The sequence below is a fragment of the Ictidomys tridecemlineatus genome, chromosome 2, assembly GCF_052094955.1.
Source record: "Ictidomys tridecemlineatus isolate mIctTri1 chromosome 2, mIctTri1.hap1, whole genome shotgun sequence".
Classification (NCBI taxonomy): Eukaryota; Metazoa; Chordata; class Mammalia; order Rodentia; family Sciuridae; genus Ictidomys; species Ictidomys tridecemlineatus.
Window position 1 is genome coordinate 151,655,195 of NC_135478.1, and position 18,007 is coordinate 151,673,201.

The 18,007-nt window shown below is 32.8% G+C and overlaps 1 protein-coding gene across 3 annotated transcripts in view; it reads left to right on the forward strand.

Annotated features, from left to right (window-relative positions):
* Hycc1 (hyccin PI4KA lipid kinase complex subunit 1) overlaps positions 1-18,007 on the forward strand; it is a 73,465-nt gene that overhangs the window by 33,015 nt on the left and 22,443 nt on the right. For all 3 annotated transcript variants that reach the window (XM_021722232.3, XM_040291754.2, XM_013355989.4), the window contains 6 exons: positions 2,727-2,828; positions 8,457-8,636; positions 9,543-9,623; positions 10,133-10,248; positions 10,633-10,728; positions 16,912-17,028. In XM_021722232.3, coding sequence (XP_021577907.1) covers positions 2,727-2,828; positions 8,457-8,636; positions 9,543-9,623; positions 10,133-10,248; positions 10,633-10,728; positions 16,912-17,028 — 692 coding nt within the window. The remainder of the gene's footprint in view (positions 1-2,726; positions 2,829-8,456; positions 8,637-9,542; positions 9,624-10,132; positions 10,249-10,632; positions 10,729-16,911; positions 17,029-18,007) is intronic.

Below are 18,007 nucleotides of genomic sequence, written 5' to 3' on the forward strand. Positions count from 1 at the left end.
AATGAAAGAAACATTTTTTTTCCTTTGGAAAAGCTATCCAATCTCTTATTAGTATTTTCATTATAAACAAGTGAAACTTGGATTTTTCATTTTAAGATTTCATGAATGGTTTAATTTCTATCTTTCCAAAGATTTATTTATACAATATTACCTTGCAAATTATATTATGTTTTTCTCAGAATAGCTAACAGATTTCCAGACTCCATTTTTTTTCCTGATAGTCACTAAATCTCAGTATATTACTCAAAATCCAGTTTTAAGTGTGATGTTGTTCATCAAGGTTGTTTTATTTAGTGGTTCTTTACCCATCTGTCCATCTTCATTAATTCTCTTCCACCCAACCCATATTATTTCCTTACATTTTTGAAAAACCATCTGCCAAATGATACTTCAGTATGAAGCATCTGTCTTCTTCAAATTTTGCCAAGAATAATTTCAACATAATTTCCCATTATTACTTTTCATCTTCATTTGAAACATGAGAAACCTTACTAGTACTTAAGAAAACCAGTACATTTGAACTAGTATGCTACCAGAATTTTTTTTTTTTTTTTTTTTTTGCTACCAGAAAATTTAAATGTTTTTTGTAACAGTACTTATATTCATCTGTTTCTTTCAGATCTTAAGTTTTTCAAAGCATCCCTTGTAAACATAGCAGTTATATCCCACTGCTTTTACAGACATTCATAAAATGAAATAATGACAGAATTGTGAATAATATATAATAATTTTGCACTAAATTTTAAGATAGCCTTTCTCTCATTCAACTGTAGTAGCCCCAATTCAAGGTATTTCCCAGACCTTGACTTTTCAGAAAAAAAAAGTTGTTTTTTTCTTCCTTTGACTGTTTCACAGAAAAGATTGTACTCTGTGAAGCTAAATTGATACATACACTGAGGATTATAATTTGTGTTTTTAGTGACTGTTCCAATTTTAGCCTAGATAGTATAGATAATATTATAATTTTCTATTCAATAGCAATTTAAAAATATTTGTATTTTTAATTCATTTATTCTTAAACTTTATAGATATAATTATACTAGAAATATATGTAACTAGGTATGTATATTAGGCATTTATATAATGTTTTCATTTAGACTATATCTATCTATATCTATTTTATACTTATAATTTAGGCTTGTAGGTTTCTATTCAGGGATTAGAAATCTGCTGTGTATTTGACCATTGCTCCCTTTTATATAAATTTCCCCAGTGTGAGGTTACTCTTAATCAAATTACGGAAATGAAATGTTACCTGGATATCTTTTGTTACTTGCTTTTGAAATATTGAAGAATGCCCTAATCTCTTCTTTATGTAAGCAGTACACTGAAAGTATTTTCTTCCTCTGGAAAATGGTGGAAGGTTCCCAAATAGTTCACATTAACTTACCATTCTGGTAAACAAAATTCTCTCATTATATTAAAACAAAACTATCCACTTTTGTATCCTAAGGTGAAATATGACTTCTTTTGAAAGAACCCTCTGAAGGGTAAACAGTGACAGCTTCTATTTCTTATTCTGTTTCTTTGTAATATGTTCCCTCAGCAAAAATTTGAGTATGGGGCTTTGTGCTGAGTGACATGAATGGGAAACATGATAAGAGTGTTCTTTCCCTCAAGGAGCTCACAATAAAGTAGAAATGAATCAAGTATCCTAATTATGAGAATGTCGGTGGTTTAATTTTCTACCCCTGTTTATGCACACAAATACCTATATCACATACCACAATCCATGTTAAATCATGAAATGCAAGGTTATGAGATATGTAAGAAATAGTGTATATCTTGGAGTGACAGATAGGAATATCTTGAGACATGGTATCCACTGAATTAGCATTGATTGAAGAAGAAAAGTCATTTGGTAGAGGAAAAATAACAATGCTACAGAAGGGGGTATGCTCTAGAAGCATATGTTTTTGTTATTGTTATAATGAGTTGTTTCCCCTCCCTTTCTTTCTCTCTTTCTTTCCTTTTCCTTATTGCTATTTTACCCAAAGTTTTATGACTTCTTACTGAATTTTGTCTCTTTCCATTCCTCTCTGGTCTTAGTGTCCTGAGTGGGTGGGTAGGTCTGGCAAGCTGTGATTGGTTGTCCACACTTTTAATGACATTTTAGTTTGCTAGGGTTATGGATATGTTTTTCTCCAGTTCTGAAAAGTCTTAAATTTTCTGCCCAAATCCAGAAAATAGATCAGCTCAATAATCTCAACATGTAACTCAGTAGTTACTTGGATCAGGTGATCTGTGGCTTTTAGGTGGAAATGTTATCGAATCCTTGTATAATATGAAGCAGGATCAACATAGTTAATGAAACTATAATTTATACAATGCTACAAAAATATATCTATAGCTTTAAACCCAGTTTGTTTTCTCATTTCTAACCCCAAACTATAATTAAAGATGAAGGTTTGGTATTAATTTATGTTTCTGTTGATAAGAGAATAAAATACATTTTATTTTATTTTTTGAGATATAATCCACACCATATAAAATTCACTATTTTAAGGTGAATACAATAGTTTTTAGTACATCCACAATGTTGCAACCAACACCAGCATCTAATTCAGGACATTCCCATCCCCCAAAGAAACTCAGTGCCTATTAGTGACTTCCAGTCACCGCCCCCACCAACTGCTCCAGTTTCTGGCAACAGCTAATCTATTTTTTTTTTTTGCTTATTTTTGAATTTCATAAAAATAAAATAATTTTTTTTTAAATTTGTTTAGACACTGCCAGAAACATCTTTACCAAATTATGCCACAAATTTGAAAGACAAGAGTTCTTTAGTTTCATCACTCTATAAAGTCATCCAGGAGCCACAAAGTGAGGTAAGTACTCTTATGGTTTATTATGCTAGTACCATTCTGTTGATCGATTGCTGATTTTTTACTGTGAAGTATCTCTGTACTTTTGAAAACTCTAGGTAGCTACATACATTTTATTCATTTAGAAAATATCTGTGCCCATCATAAGCTGTCTGCTCTGCTATTCAATAGAGAATCACAAGATCAATAACACATGATCTTTATCCTAACAGGGAAAATGAGGAGGAGATAAGTAAATGTGTTTTTAAGGCAATGCTTAAGTGGGTCTATGGTTTGCTTGTTTGTCCCCTCCAAATCTAAATGCCACTGTAACAAGTCTTAAGTGTTGGGACCTTGAAGGGGTGATTAGGCCATGAGGGCTCCATCCTTATGGGTGGGACTGGTGCTGTTATAAAAGGGCCAATTGGGCACCCTCTTGCTCTTCTGCCTTCTGCTGTTGGATGATGCAGCAAGAAGCCCCTTAAGCTTGGATTTCCTAGCCCAGAGAACTATGAGGGAATTACTTTCTATTTATTATAAATTATCCAGCCTGTAATGTTCTGTTATAGCAGCAACACAAGATAGACTAAGAGTGTGGATAAGGATAGGTTTTCCAGGAGGCAAAGCAAATTACATTCCAAGAGAGGCCTGAGAATGTACAAGGTGTTGTAAGGACAAGTAGTTTGGATAGACTGGAGCCTTTTCCCTTTCTCCTCTTTTTCTTTTTGTCAGGAAGCCAGTTTATTTGAAGATGATAATCTATACTACAGATTCTGATGTTTATAAATCCTGCTACTCACAGGAGAAATAGAAAAGGATTGAAAATGGCATGAAAAATAAAAAGGCATGGCACTTGGTAAAAGGCAAATAGGTTAATGCAATAGTTGACAAGAAGAGGGTCCAACTGGTAGAACTGAAGCTGAAAGGATAGCCATAGGGCTTAACCAGGATGAGCCTGGACTTCTATCTTAAGTAGTTTAGACTTCCCCCACTCACTGGTGGGTAGATTGGAGAATGGGAAAAGTATAAGCAGGAAGACAGGGGGCTGTCTATAACAAACAATGGCCTAGCAGGGAGCTATTAAGAACCTGAACCTGGATAGGGCTGGGTGGTAGTGGAGAGAAGTGGGGTACAGGAGAGAGATCTGCACAATTTCTTTTGTTCTTAAGTTTGGCAAATGAGGTGATAGTCTCTAATACCACTAATCTCATTATTCAGTGGTAAAGAGACATAGGCTTAAGTCTAGTCTTAAGTGGATCCATATATCCTTAGAGTGAAACTACCCAACCCAGGATTTTTGTTATTTGAATAGTTAATCTCTTTTGGTGGTAGTGTAGAATAGCCCAGCTTCTATTTATTGTACTATAAAATACAATCATTATACATTTTAAATGCTACAGGGATTATATTGACAAGCCAACAAACTTTAACTGGACTAACAACTAACAATCACATTGGATTTATTTCCTCCTCTTCTCCAAAGCAGAGCTTCTTAATTTGTATAGAATGTGTGGATAGCCTGCTTCTTCTTATTTATTTATTTATTTGGTTTGTTAAGATGGGGTACCATTATGTTGCCCAGGCTGGTCATGAACTCCTGGACTCAAGTGATCCTCCTGGGGCTGGGGTTGTAGCTCAGTGGTGAAGTGCTTGTCTTGCACTTATGAGGCATTGGGTTCCATCCTCAGCATGACATAGAAAGAAATGCCTCAGCCTCCTAAGAAGCTGGGATTATGAGTGCATGCTGCTGTACCCAGCTATCCTGTTTTCTTGAAAGGTTTGCTTTAAAAGCAAAACCATTTTTTGAAACTGTTTTTGTTTCCCATGTTTGTTTCAGAATTACTTGACCTAATAAAGTAAGTATAGCTATGTTTTGGTTTTGGTTTTTTTTTTTTTTTTTGAACAAATTAAACTTGCTTGTCAGGTACTATTTACTACTTTGGAAGGCTTATTCCTCTTTTCTACTTTGGAAAGAGTTCATAGGATAAATTTCTGATTGGGTATGTTAATTAGAGCATTTCTTTTATTAAGATAAATTTAGTGACTACAGCTCTACTGATTTAGAGCAATATTTCTTAAATTATTGTAGTCTTTCACTACAATAATTTTTAAAAATTGTTTCCAATTTGTCACAGACTAGTATTATGCATAATGTGAGGCACAACTCACATCAGATGTGAGGCAACACACATATTTGGTTATCCCTAACTGACCTAAACTCTGGTAAGTCTGGTGATCACCACTTGGTTACTACAACAGTATAAAATTGCTTTAAGAGTGTTTAAATGTTTCCTCTCAATTTCTGTGTTTTTGTTGTTGGGGACTGGTGACAGTTTGGATGGTCTAAGGGCCACACTTGGAGAAGCACTGGTTTCGGAAGTTTTATAAATGTTTTGTCTTATGTTTTCATTCTGATTAATGTGGTGAGACAGTGTGTACTGTGTATTCTTAAAAGACAACTCAGCCTTTCAAGGCTTTTCCCCAGTCTTCTAAAATGTAATAATGTGCTCTACTTTAACTTTGTTGCCTCCCTTTTGTTCTTTAGAATACTTTGTGTCTGAATTTGGAAATATTCCTGCAGAGTTCATATGACTGTCTCTTGGCATTTTTGAAATTTGGAACATTGATTTTGGTGTTAGTTGAAGTTTGGGAAATTTGGTATTTGTATTTTACTAATAGTATTTTTCTATTATTCAGTTTTATTCATTTAATCAATATTTATTGAATACATGTCAGGAACCATAGCAGAGGAATATAGCAGAGGATAAAATAGACTATATTCTTCATCTTATATGTAGAACTTGTGTTCTAGTAGGTGGAATAGACATTAAACAAACACCTAAATGTATATTGTAATAAATGCTATGACAAAGTGAAGAAGCTAAATAAAATGGAGCAGGGGACATGTATATCAGGACTGAGAAGGTGATGGTCAAGTCAACATTTGAATCAGTTAGAGAAAAAAAGGGAGGGCAAGAGATTTCCAGGAGGGGAACAGTGGGCATGGGGCCCTAAGGTATGTGTGTTGTAATCAAGAAAAGTACAAAGAGACAGTTTGTATAGGCATACCTGCAGTTTGTTTGGATGGTGCTTTTTCATTAACTGTAATTTTAAGATAAATATGAAATTAGAGGATAACAAAGCTTAAGTGTTGTATGAAATCAACTGTTTTTGTTTTTTCTTTTTCTTTTTTTTTTAAAGAGCGACATAGAGTCTCCTATGTTCTAGGAGTAGGAAACCCAGCGTGAAGGAGGTCAGGTTCTATTGACTACTGGTACCAGAACAGTGCCTTCACAACTTCTCTGTATCTTTTTCCTACTCATATTCATCAGTAATTATTCAATTAAAATTTTCTTCAAACTTTATTCTTTGTTTGCTTAGTTAAGAGCCTTTTCCTAGGTTAGTGATTAGGGGACATTTTTGTGTCGAATTTTACCTTTAGAAATTTCTCTTAGGATACAGACTTATAATTGATGAATGGATTGTTGTAGAAGTTCATTTGAGCTTAGTTTAGAACTTAGGAAGTATGTTAAAATGGAGAGAATAATAGTGATTGGGTTCTTGTTAGACTCATAAAAGCCCACCTAACTCATGAAAACATACTTGAGGTACGGTTCTTTCTTACTAGTACTTAAAACCCCAATTGCCATATATGGCAATTTTCCATGAGAAAATACATTAAAGAATTCAACCCAGACACTAAGAGCACAGCATGTTCTAATGCTCCATGGCTTGCCTCAAATATATTCAAGTTAGGTGTGTCAAACACTGCCTGTATTTCCCACATTGTATTTTATTTTATTCTTTTATGACATATTAAAGGTGTGGTTGTAAAGGAGTCAAAAGACCTAACTCCTTTCTGGCCCTTATAAGCTGTGTGATATTGTTCATGATGGATAGCCTCTTTGTGTCAATTTCATTATGTGGAAAGTGTAGATAGTGCTATTCTACCTGTAGTGATGTGGAAGTTGACCAGATGCATATGTGGGAAGTTGTTTGCAAGCTGTAAAATATTGAACAGATGTTGATATTTATCTATAATGGTTTCAAATAGGTAATTTCTTTTAATCTTTTTGCAACATAAATTCTACCTCCCTTTGAATCCACCTTCATTTTGTTCTGCTTTCATTAAGCAAAAACCCATTTAATTTGGGATTTGGAACTGTTTATAAAGCCTTTGAGTATGTTTTGATTAAAATTGATTTTATGTTCAAGTAGATTGTCTTGAATAAATTTTCCAATTTGCAAACACTTATTAGACTTATCAAGTTTTATGAAATGATTTAATCAAAGTTTGCCCAGGGATTTAGAAATTAGGGATATTATAAGATTATTTTGGCTGGTCTACAAAGAAAATTTTTAAAAACTCTTCCAAAAGCTAGACCTTCCTCTAAAAGTCTTTTTTCCTGGCACCTCTAATCCCATTCTTCCAATTTCCTACCCTGAAACCTTTTCTTGCCATATATGGATGGAGTACTTTGCCTCCTGCCTTTAAATTTCCTGTTATCTTCCATGGATAGAATGGATATCAGTTGTCCTCCAAAGGCCATTAGAGATTGGAAAAACTATTCTTTATGGAAGAATAATTGTTAGAAGTTAGATAATTTTTTAGGACAGACTTTATTGATATAGTCAGTGTTTATTAAACTTGTACAAATAATATTTGATTTTATATTATTTATATACTTGACTTATATGAAATAAAAATGTCTACTGTAAGTTGGTTTCTGCTCACTAAAATTATTGGTAATGGAAAATTTGTTTAGTAAATTGATTCAAATCTGTTCACTGTCAGTGAAATATAATTTATTGAAAAATACAATAAACTGATAGTTTCCTTGAAAAATGAGTACCTTTGTTAATCTCTTTGCATATTTGATTATGATTTGTGTGTGATCATTGTTTAGGCTTTAAGACAACACTTACCTAAGTGGTTCTTTTATCTTGCCTTTTGGCTGTTTTTTTTAAAAAGAGTATGATAAAGATGCAGTCAATTCTACTAACTTGATAAAATTGGTAGCACGAGGGAAAGGAAAATGTTATAAATGACTATGAACTATGTCTAAAACAAAATTACAGCAATGTTTAGATTATCCAGGGACAATTAACCATGGTTGCAATAAGAATCTAGATTTAGGCACTCTGTAACTATTTAGCCTCTCTACTTCAGTCATTGCTGTCACGTGCTGCCTAATTATAAGCTCAGGGGTGATGTGTGACAGTAACTGCCCAGGATTTCCATTTCAATTTCTTCTACCCTATATCTATCTATCTATCTATCTATCTATCTATCTATCTATCTATCTATCTATCTATCTATCTATCCACACACACACAAGTAATTTATTAAGAAGAAAGGCGTTAAGGAAGAAACTTCCTATAACTTAGCTATTATAAGACATTCAAAGACATGTTTTAAATAACAATATTACCTCAGAGTTACAGAATATGTCAAAGATAACATGTGTCCATAATACTTGCATTGCATTTTTGTCCTTCTACCAGAATTCAAAAGGTTTATTAATAGCTTAGCAGTGAATACTTTGCTTAAAAAGTTAAAACATTTGTATATTTCTGTAGTTATCAATTTTATATGATAGTGTCATTCAAACAGAGTTCAGTTCTTGAATTAACATTTCTTCTTTCTTCCAGTTGCTAGAACCTGTCTGCCACCAGCTCTTTGAATTCTATCGAAGTGGAGAGGAACAGTTGCTTCGATTTACACTACAGTTTCTCCCAGAACTGATTTGGTGCTACCTTGCAGTCTCAGCCAGCAGAAATGTGCATAGCAGTGGATGTATTGAAGCTCTTCTTCTAGGGGTTTACAATTTGGTTTGTATTTAATGTATTAACAAATGCTTTTTTGGCAAAATCAAATACATAATTTTGCAACTACTTTTTGTTTTAATAAAGCTAGTACTATTTTTATGTATTCTCCCCAAAATAACTTTTTATGGAAATTGGGAACTCTACAGTCACACATATAATTATTTAAATATACCTTTATGAATTGTTTGAAAGCTGAAAAGCATATGATTTCAAAATTTTTATAGTGGTATCTGCAAAATATTAATATTATATAAAATTTTAAATAAAAATAATTTAAACTTTTATAGGCTGCTTCTCAAAAAATTTAGAAAAGATTTAGTCTAATATTCACCAGTCATAGTTCTATAAAATCTGTGCTATCTCCAGAGTTTACATCTTTGTTTTACATGTATTTTGCATTATTAGTAGTTTGTGTGTTAATTATGATGATAAACTTAATGGCTTGTACATTTTGTATGGAAAGCAATTTTAAGATTCTTTTCTTGACATATTTTATGTTTAAATCATTAATTAATTTAGAAACTGTAGCTTGTTGCATGAAAAAGATCAATGATTATTAAGATAGTATATCTATATCTCAGTTATCCTAGAAAGTATGTATTACCTTTATTTTAGAATTTTTTTTTCCAGGGCTGGGAATTAAACCCAAGGCTTTATACATGAGAGGCAAACATTCACTGAGCTATATCCCAGCCCTAGTTTTTACTTTAAATGTAGAAGAATGTACTTTTAAATGACTGTTATTTATGAATAATTGATAATGGATTGTCATTGTCTAAGAGTTTGAAGAATTTAAAATTTTCTACTCAGTTTTTTAAAAAATAGTTTAGCCTAACAATATAAATTTAGTTTTAAGATTCGTGTGTATAAAAGCAAATATTTTAAGGCATTTTTCTTTCACTTTTGTAGGAAATAGTTGACAAACAGGGACATAGCAAAGTATTGAGTTTTACGATTCCATCTTTATCCAAACCATCTGTATATCATGAAGTAAGTGACATTTTATCAAAGTAAGCTTATTGGGTCCTAAGCTTTGATATGGTCAGAAACTAGATTATAATTTCATATGCAAAAATATTGATAAATTTTAATGTCTAAAAAATTATAAAGCACCAAAGTGTTACTATTTCCAAGATGAAATGGAAAATCAAAATCATTAAGCATTGATCTAAAATCAGATACTCAGAGATCTATTGAAAGTATTATTTTTGAAATACTTGCTATTTTTTATAGGTAAGACTAGTCTAAAATTTTTTGTACATGGTAATTGTATATTTTCATGGTAGAATATTTGGAATTTATGCTATTTTTTACTTGTCATTTGTGATTTGGTTTTTAATTTTTATTAAATCTTTGAGCAGAAAATTTGATAGGCAGTTTGAATGAATATTGTTAAGATTTATGTTTCTAGTAGCCATTCTTGGTATGGTATATATTCTAAACATCACATTTTCAACAGAATAGCTGTTTTCTCCTTTGTTCAAATGTCTTTTTTTTAGCCTTCCAGTATTGGGTCCATGGCTCTGACCGAGAGTGCGCTCTCCCAACATGGTTTATCAAAAGTCGTGTACAGTGGACCTCATCCTCAAAGGGAGATGCTGACAGCACAGAATAGGTATGCTGTGGAGCCAAAACTTCTTATCCTACCACAATAATTTTTCAAAAAATGGTTTCAGTAAATTTTTGAATACTGTTTAATGAAGTTATATGTAGTAACTTATTTGAATATTGAGTCATTTTGTAGAATAGAAAAACATCTAGATTTGTCATTGCACCCTGCTTCAAATGTCATCTGGAACATTGAGTTTTTAAAATGTTGTGTATGGCTGTTATCCCTTGGAAAGTCCTTTTTCCTTTTAGCTCTTATTGTTACTGATATGCTTATGTTGTATAAATCTGTTCTCTAACATAATAGCTCACCTAAGGTGCCCTCTTCCCTGTTATGGTTGACTTTTTAGAATTCTAAAGATGTGTTAGCATTCCTTTGTCTCCTCCTTAGGTTTGAAGTGTTGACATTCCTTTTGCTGTGTTACAACGCTGCCTTAACCTATATGCCCAGTGTTTCTCTTCAATCACTGTGTCAAATTTGTTCAAGGTAAATTGAAATTTAAATGTTTTAATATTGGAATATCTTAATCTAGGATTATTAGTTTGTTACATACCTCAGTTATTTTTGTTTTTATGTAACTGTTTAAATTGTTAAGTAAGGTCCTATGGAGCTCAGTCTACGGAATACATAGAAAGCTCCCTCTAAGTGATAGCCACAAAAAGCATAATGGAGACTGTCAAGCTAGATCACATTTAAATGAAATATTTAATCAAAAAGGGATTATGCTGCATGTCTGAAAAGGGTAGAATGCCTGAGACCTTACCATTTTTGGAACGTGGTTGGGCTTTTTGTTGTGTTGTTTGCTATTATTTATTTATGTTTACCATCCTTTAATTTGGTACCAAGAAATAAGTAGGAGATACATGTTTTTAAGTTTTTTTCTTTCAAAGAAAAATTGAGTGAAAATGTGGGTTAAATAAATATTTTTGGGTATATTATGCAAACATTAAAAACTCCTTCCCTTATCAACAAGTATTTAATAGTATTCAAATATTTAATAGCATATATAATATGATGGCAACCATATATACTATAAGGTATATTATTATTTTTGTACCTGTGGAATATGACAAGGACATTAACAATGGTTGTCTCTCATTTGTGGAATTATGATTTATTTGAAGGTTTGGAAAGTCTTTTTTCCTTTTCCTTTTTATTGTTACTGATAAGCTTATATAACATAAGTCTGTTCTATAACATAATAGCTCACCTATAGCTGCCCTCTATTATCTCCTCTGTAATTTTTCCATGATTCTCTACTTCTCTGTGATGAACATGTTACCTTTAAATAAAATAAAGTAAAAATGAAACAAAAAAGAGAAATTATTGCTTTTGATAGCCCAAATAAACTTAAGGAAATTGTAGAAAACAATTTGTATTTGGGGAAATTATTGAGAACATAAAACTTAGCCAGAAGGAGAGTCTATTGAGCAATACTTACAAATAAAATCAATTAAAATAAAATAAACAAAAAAAGCAGAACTTGGTTGGTCATGCAAGATCAGCTGAGGAAGGAGTTAAAAAGACAAGGGGCTTGTTAGAGAAGTGAAAAGAGTCTTTCAGATAATTTCTGAATTATAGCAAACTTGAAAGATAATGCCAGTGCCATCTCTTTCACTTATGGAACCTTTCTGATATATTCCTTGCTTTAAACCTTCTAAAGACAGAGGTGCCTGGCTTGAGTTCCACAGATCTACAAACATTTCAAAGAGGTGGAGCATGTAGGTTATCTACGTGGTGTTACCAACTTTTTATTTTGCTAAGTTTTTGTAAGTATCTAACATCAACATTATTTATGATTTATCAAAAGGGAGACTTGTGTGTGTGTGTGTGTGTGTGTGTGCGTGTGCACACACACTGAGGATGAAACCTAGGGCCTTGAGCTATATCTCCAGCCCCAAGGGAGACTATTTTTAAAATCAAAAAGGGAAAAAATTGGAAGGGAAGAACAACAATTCATAAATGAAAAGTGGGTTAAGTTTAGCTTTCCTTGTTTCTGATTTCACTGTGGTCCAGTAAATACTTTGTTATGTACTAAAATGTGTATAAGGACCAACACTTCAGAAATACTAGTTTAAGTAGAAACTTGATACAGCAGTTTTTGCTTGTAGAATTTGAAACACACTACACCATCCAGGTCTTGATCTGAAACTTTGAAGCAATGTGTCAGATGATAGGACCCAAGAATATGTTATGTGCACACACGTTTGTATATGTGTGTGTATGTGTGTGTGTGTGTGTGTGTGTGTGTGAACATGTGTTTGTTTACGTGTAATATGTAAATTTGAAGCTCCATAGATGTTCGAATACTGCCCTAATAAGAACCATTGTAGATGTTTCCCCAAAACCACTGATGGAAAAGTTAGGAAAGAATATGTGTGGCTTGTTTTGTCCTCTGTAACTCTAATGCACTGCCTTCTAATAGAATTACTTTTACATTATAGGTAGACAATTGATAATTATGGGTAGATAGTTGACAGTTTTACCTAATCAGGGAACTGAGTAACACTTCAATGAAGAATGCAAGTAAAAGTCTGTTTTGAAAGCAGAGAAACATAGATTGGCCTATGTTTCTCTAGCTGTAGGGTTTTGGCCAAGGAAGATTTTAGTAGGAATGTATTAGATGAATTTATACCCCAAGAGAAATTATTTCTATGTTCACCAGCTGTAAAGGAAATGTGGGTGGGGGAAGAAATCTGAGTACTTCAAAAGATTTAAATTACACTAACTCTTAAGCCATTATTTAAGAGGAACTCCATCAAACTGTCATTCCTATTTTTTTTTTAGTTGTTTAGGTTTTTAATTTCTATTTTCGGTTCCCTATTGTTCTATTCTCAATGGTGACATCTAGTTATTCATTAACTTCTGGCTCCCTGAATCAATTATAATACATTCTAATTTAGAAACTTTGTAGGTTTTGAAGATGAATCAGAAATAATTAGAAACACTTGTATTTAGTCAAACTAAGCCTGATTCATATCTATGGAAAGAAAGTTGTTGACAAAACTTCAGTAAGTTAGGAATGATGACAGTAGTTATGAGCTTCATGATGCTGCTGGGGATGGTATAGGGTTTCCCAGAGGTTAAAGTGATCCCTTGGTTGTGGGGAAAATCTAGTCCTTTGGCCATGTGATGGTTGTTTTAGATTCCTTGTTGAAAGAATCTAAGGCTTATTTTTCCATTGCTTGTTATTTTATTTGGAAACCTTTTTCTAACCTATCTAAATCTTGTCCATCCTTCCTAGTCCAATCAAAATAACCTTTCCTCCAACTATTTGATCATAGTTTTAGTGTGTGGCTTTCACTTATGGGAAGTAACAGAAGATGCAGTCTTTATTAATCTCCTAATTTAGGAGAACAAAAGGCCAAGGGGTGGGGGGAAAAGCACTCATTACTAATTAGGCAATTTCTTCATTTTCTCTTTTCTCCCTAAATTATCCTTCTTCTGCTTTCCTAGGCTTTTGTTCTTCTCCCTACTTCTTAAAAAGCAGAACAGAAAGGAAAGCAGCTTTGATATTGGTTAATATCACTTCCATATCTTTTCTCCATATGGCTATGAAGTGCAACTGGACCAAATTTTAAATATTTTTCAAACTAAAAATTAGAAAAACAATTGCTTCCTTCTTAAGGCAGACTTCTCCACTGGTCTGGTGATCTGGAGATCTGATCATAGTAGTTGGCCTTTCTTTTCCACTTTAGGTTCTGGTATATTCATGAATACATGAGCTCCCTAAATAACCTCACTGGAATGGGGCTTCTGATTGCCTTAGAACTTATGATGCAGAAGTTTATTAACAGCAATCTCAAAAGTTTACTTTACCCTAAGAATGAGACAAGTGTCTCTCAATGGAGAATGAGAGTCACATCCAGGTTTTCCTCACTTACAAATTGATTCTCAGATCTTCTCCCACAAATATATTGGCACAATACTTACCAAAAGAGATTTTATTTTAACATAGTTTAAGAATTTGACAGACATCTATAACCACAGAGTAAACTGAACACAGAATAGAGATGATACCACTTAGTTACCCTTTGTCAAGGTTGGACTTTTGTGTTTTGGATTTTATAGGAAAATCAGGACTTCAGGAAAAAGCCCTGGTGAACTGAAACATCAGTATTTCTGTATCAGTTTTAGTTTTGTTTTTGCATTTTATTTAAATACAGTGAAGGGTATATGAAAATGAATATCTTTGGATAGAGAGATCAGATAATGCAAGAGTGATTCAAAGAATTCTCAAGTACTAAAAGAAATGGAGAAAAGAGATCCTGCTATTAGTTAAGATACAGCTAGATTTCTGGTCTCAGCTCAATGTTGCTTCCTTGGAAAGTCCTTCCAGGACCATCTTTTCTAAAGTACTACTTTTCCCACTCTACAGTAATATTAACAACAACAACAAAAAAACCAACTTCTCTGGGCATAGTGGAGCATGCCTATAATCTCAGCTACTTGGGAGGCCAGCCTCAGCAACTTAATGAGACTGTGTCTCAAAATAAAAAAATATAAAGGACTAGGGATGTAGCTCAGTGGTACAACACTTGCTTTAGTATGCATGAGGACCTGGAATCAATACTCAGCACCATAAAGAAAAGAAAAAAAGAGAAGAAAGAGAAAATATATCTGATCATGTTACTTCCTTGCTTAAAACAAACACCTTTATTTGCTTTCCATTTTCTATGTAATAAAACCTTACTCATTATAAAACACCTCAGGATCTGACCTTGCTAACTAGTTTCTGTTATTTCTGAGCTAGTGTCCCAGCAATCATCTGACTAGAATTTACCCGGGCTCCTCAATGTCATGCTGTTTATTTCTCCTCTGCCATTGCCCTTTCCTGTTCTCCAAATGGAAAATATCACTTTTTTTCTCAAGACTCAGGTCAAAGGGTACCCTTCTCTGAGAAGCCTTTTCTGATCATCTACTTCTTTCACCTGAGGTCCATTCTTTTCTCTTGCCAACTCTGGAACTTGTTCATTGCAGATATTTGCCTACTGCACATTCTCCATCATTCAATTGTGGATCTCTGTGGGAACTACATCTTTCATCTGAATTATTAGTATCTGGCACAATATCAATTTTTTTTTAAGAGAGAGTGAGAGAGGAGAGAGAGAGAGAGAATTTTTTTTAATATTTATTTTTTTTTAGTTCTCGGCGGACACAACATCTTTGTTGGTATGTGGTGCTGAGGATCGAACCCGGGCCGCACGCATGCCAGGAGAGCGCGCTACCGCTTGAGCCACATCCCCAGCCCACACAATATCAATTTCTAATAAGCATTTACTGAATAGATAAATGGATTAATTGAAAAATCCTATCCTTTCATACATTAGTTCTCTGTTATTTGCTACCACTCTGTGGTAAAGTAAGAAAGTAAAACTAAATTTGCTTCTTTAGATAACAAGAGTAAGATGACTCTTTACTCTAGTTTGGGTATAATTTTTTTTGTAACTTCAAACAAAATTAGTTTGTTTATTTATTTCACATGAAGCTAAGTTTCTATTTTCCCACTTTTATTTATTTATTTATTTATTTATTTATTTATTTATTTATTTATTTATTTTGGTGGGGGAGTGGGGGTACTGGGGACTGAACTCAGGGGCGCTTAAACATTGAGCCATATCCCCAGACTTTTTTAATATTTTATTTGGCACCATGTCAGTCTCTCTCTTACTTTTTATTCTTAGTTCCAAATAACTCTGAGATCCTCTTAATATCAAATGTGTATGTATTTATTCTATAAAGTTGCTTTGGTTGAAAAACATTCCCAGGGAGATATTTTTGAAATGATCTGTGATATTTAGGCATTTTGAAATGAAGGTATAGATTTATTGAATAGAGGGCTAAGTACTAAGTTCTAGGCAGTGAGCAGAGGAGAAAGTGGGTAACTGATTACAGTCTACTGGCTAGTACTATATTAATTAGTGCTATATCAAACATAACACATTATGAGAAAGCAGCTATTTTCTAGTAAATTTATTAAAAATAGAAATGCATAATCCTAAAAGAAGCTCATGTATATTGTAGAAAATTCAGAAAATACATATAGACAAATTAGAAAATAGATCTATAATCCCACAGATTAGAGATAACTGTGACTGTGTATATGTTAGTTTTAAAACATACTAGACACTTCTTTGGTGATCATTCAGATGTGTCATTTTATACAGCTTTTTCCTGTCATTTAGACTTTCAAATTATCAAGTTTAACTGTATCATAACATATTCTGAATAATATATCTGAAATTTATTATGGTATATTGCATGAGTTTTGAATCAAATTTATAGTAATTTTTTGATCCTGAAGTTTGTATCAAGAACTTTGTCAGGAATTGACAGTCATACTGTGGATCTATTGATGACAAATTCTGTGTAATGTGTTTTGTTGTTGTCAAAAATCACTAATAATTGAATTGACCAAATTTATTAGACCAACCAGTACTGAATCTGGTTCACTTACTATATATCAGCATTCCTCTAACTTTATAAATTTTTTTCCAATCTAACTTATTCAGGAAAAAGTTGCAAACAAATGTTCTGATTTCTGACTTTATAGATACCACGAGATTTGTTATAAGAATATACCTAATTTATTGTTGTCTTAAAATGTTTAAAAATAAATTACTTAAACTTTTATGAATTTTACAAATGTATTTGTTTTTGTCTTTCTAGAATCTGTGTTTGTGGATATCCTCGACAACATGTAAGAAAATACAAGGGTGTAAGTAGCAGGATACCAGTTTCTTCAGGATTCATGGTGCAAATGTTAACAGGAATTTATTTTGCCTTGTAAGTTTAACTCATATACAAAGCAAACCTTTGATCTTTGGAAAATTTTATATTGTTAATTTATTTTTACTATATTATAATCTCAATAGCATATTTTTACTATATTATTATAATATAGCATATTATACTATATTATTATTATTTCTTACTATATTATAGTCTCAATCAGCATATTTTTATGAAAGAATAAGAATCAATATCTTAATAATAGTTTTATTATTTAAAGCATATCTTTTAAAGCTCTGAAGAATTTTAAACCACCTAAAATATTTTGTCATTTTTCTTTCTTTCTTTGCCTTTTTTTCCCTTCCTTTCTCTTCCCTTCCCTTCCCTTTCATTTCCTTTCCTTTTGAGATGAGGTCTTTCTATGTTGCACAAGCTGGCCTAGAATTTATGATCCTCTATCTTCAGCCTCTAGAGTTTCTGGGATTACAGGCATATCCCACCACGCCTGACTTAACTTTGTGTGTGGGGGTGGGGGAGTTCTCATTATGTTGCTCAGGCTGGACTTTAACTCCTGGTCTCCAGTGATTCTTCCATCTCAGCCTCTGGAGTATCTGGGATTATGAACACATCATTTTTCTTTAATTAAAGGACAGAATGAAAATGAATACCATAATATATCCATCATTCCTTTCTTCATTACTCTTTTTTTGCAATAAATTCCAAATTGGTTTTTCCCCCAATGAATGTCTTACTGTTTCCAGAAATTTTAACTCTTCCAAAGCATTTTAGAACCACTTTGGAAATAGTTTGCTACTAATTTACTATTAATTTCTTATATTGGTACAGTCTTACCTAAAGACTTAGGTAGGGACTAGTTATTTCTTTGAACCATAATTTTTTCTTTGTAATTCTCCTATCATACATATCATACTATACTTTGGATTATATTCATTTGACACTTTAATTTTCCCCCATTGATTGTATGCTTCTTGGCTGAAGGCAGAATTATTGATCTTTGGATCAAATCTGACCT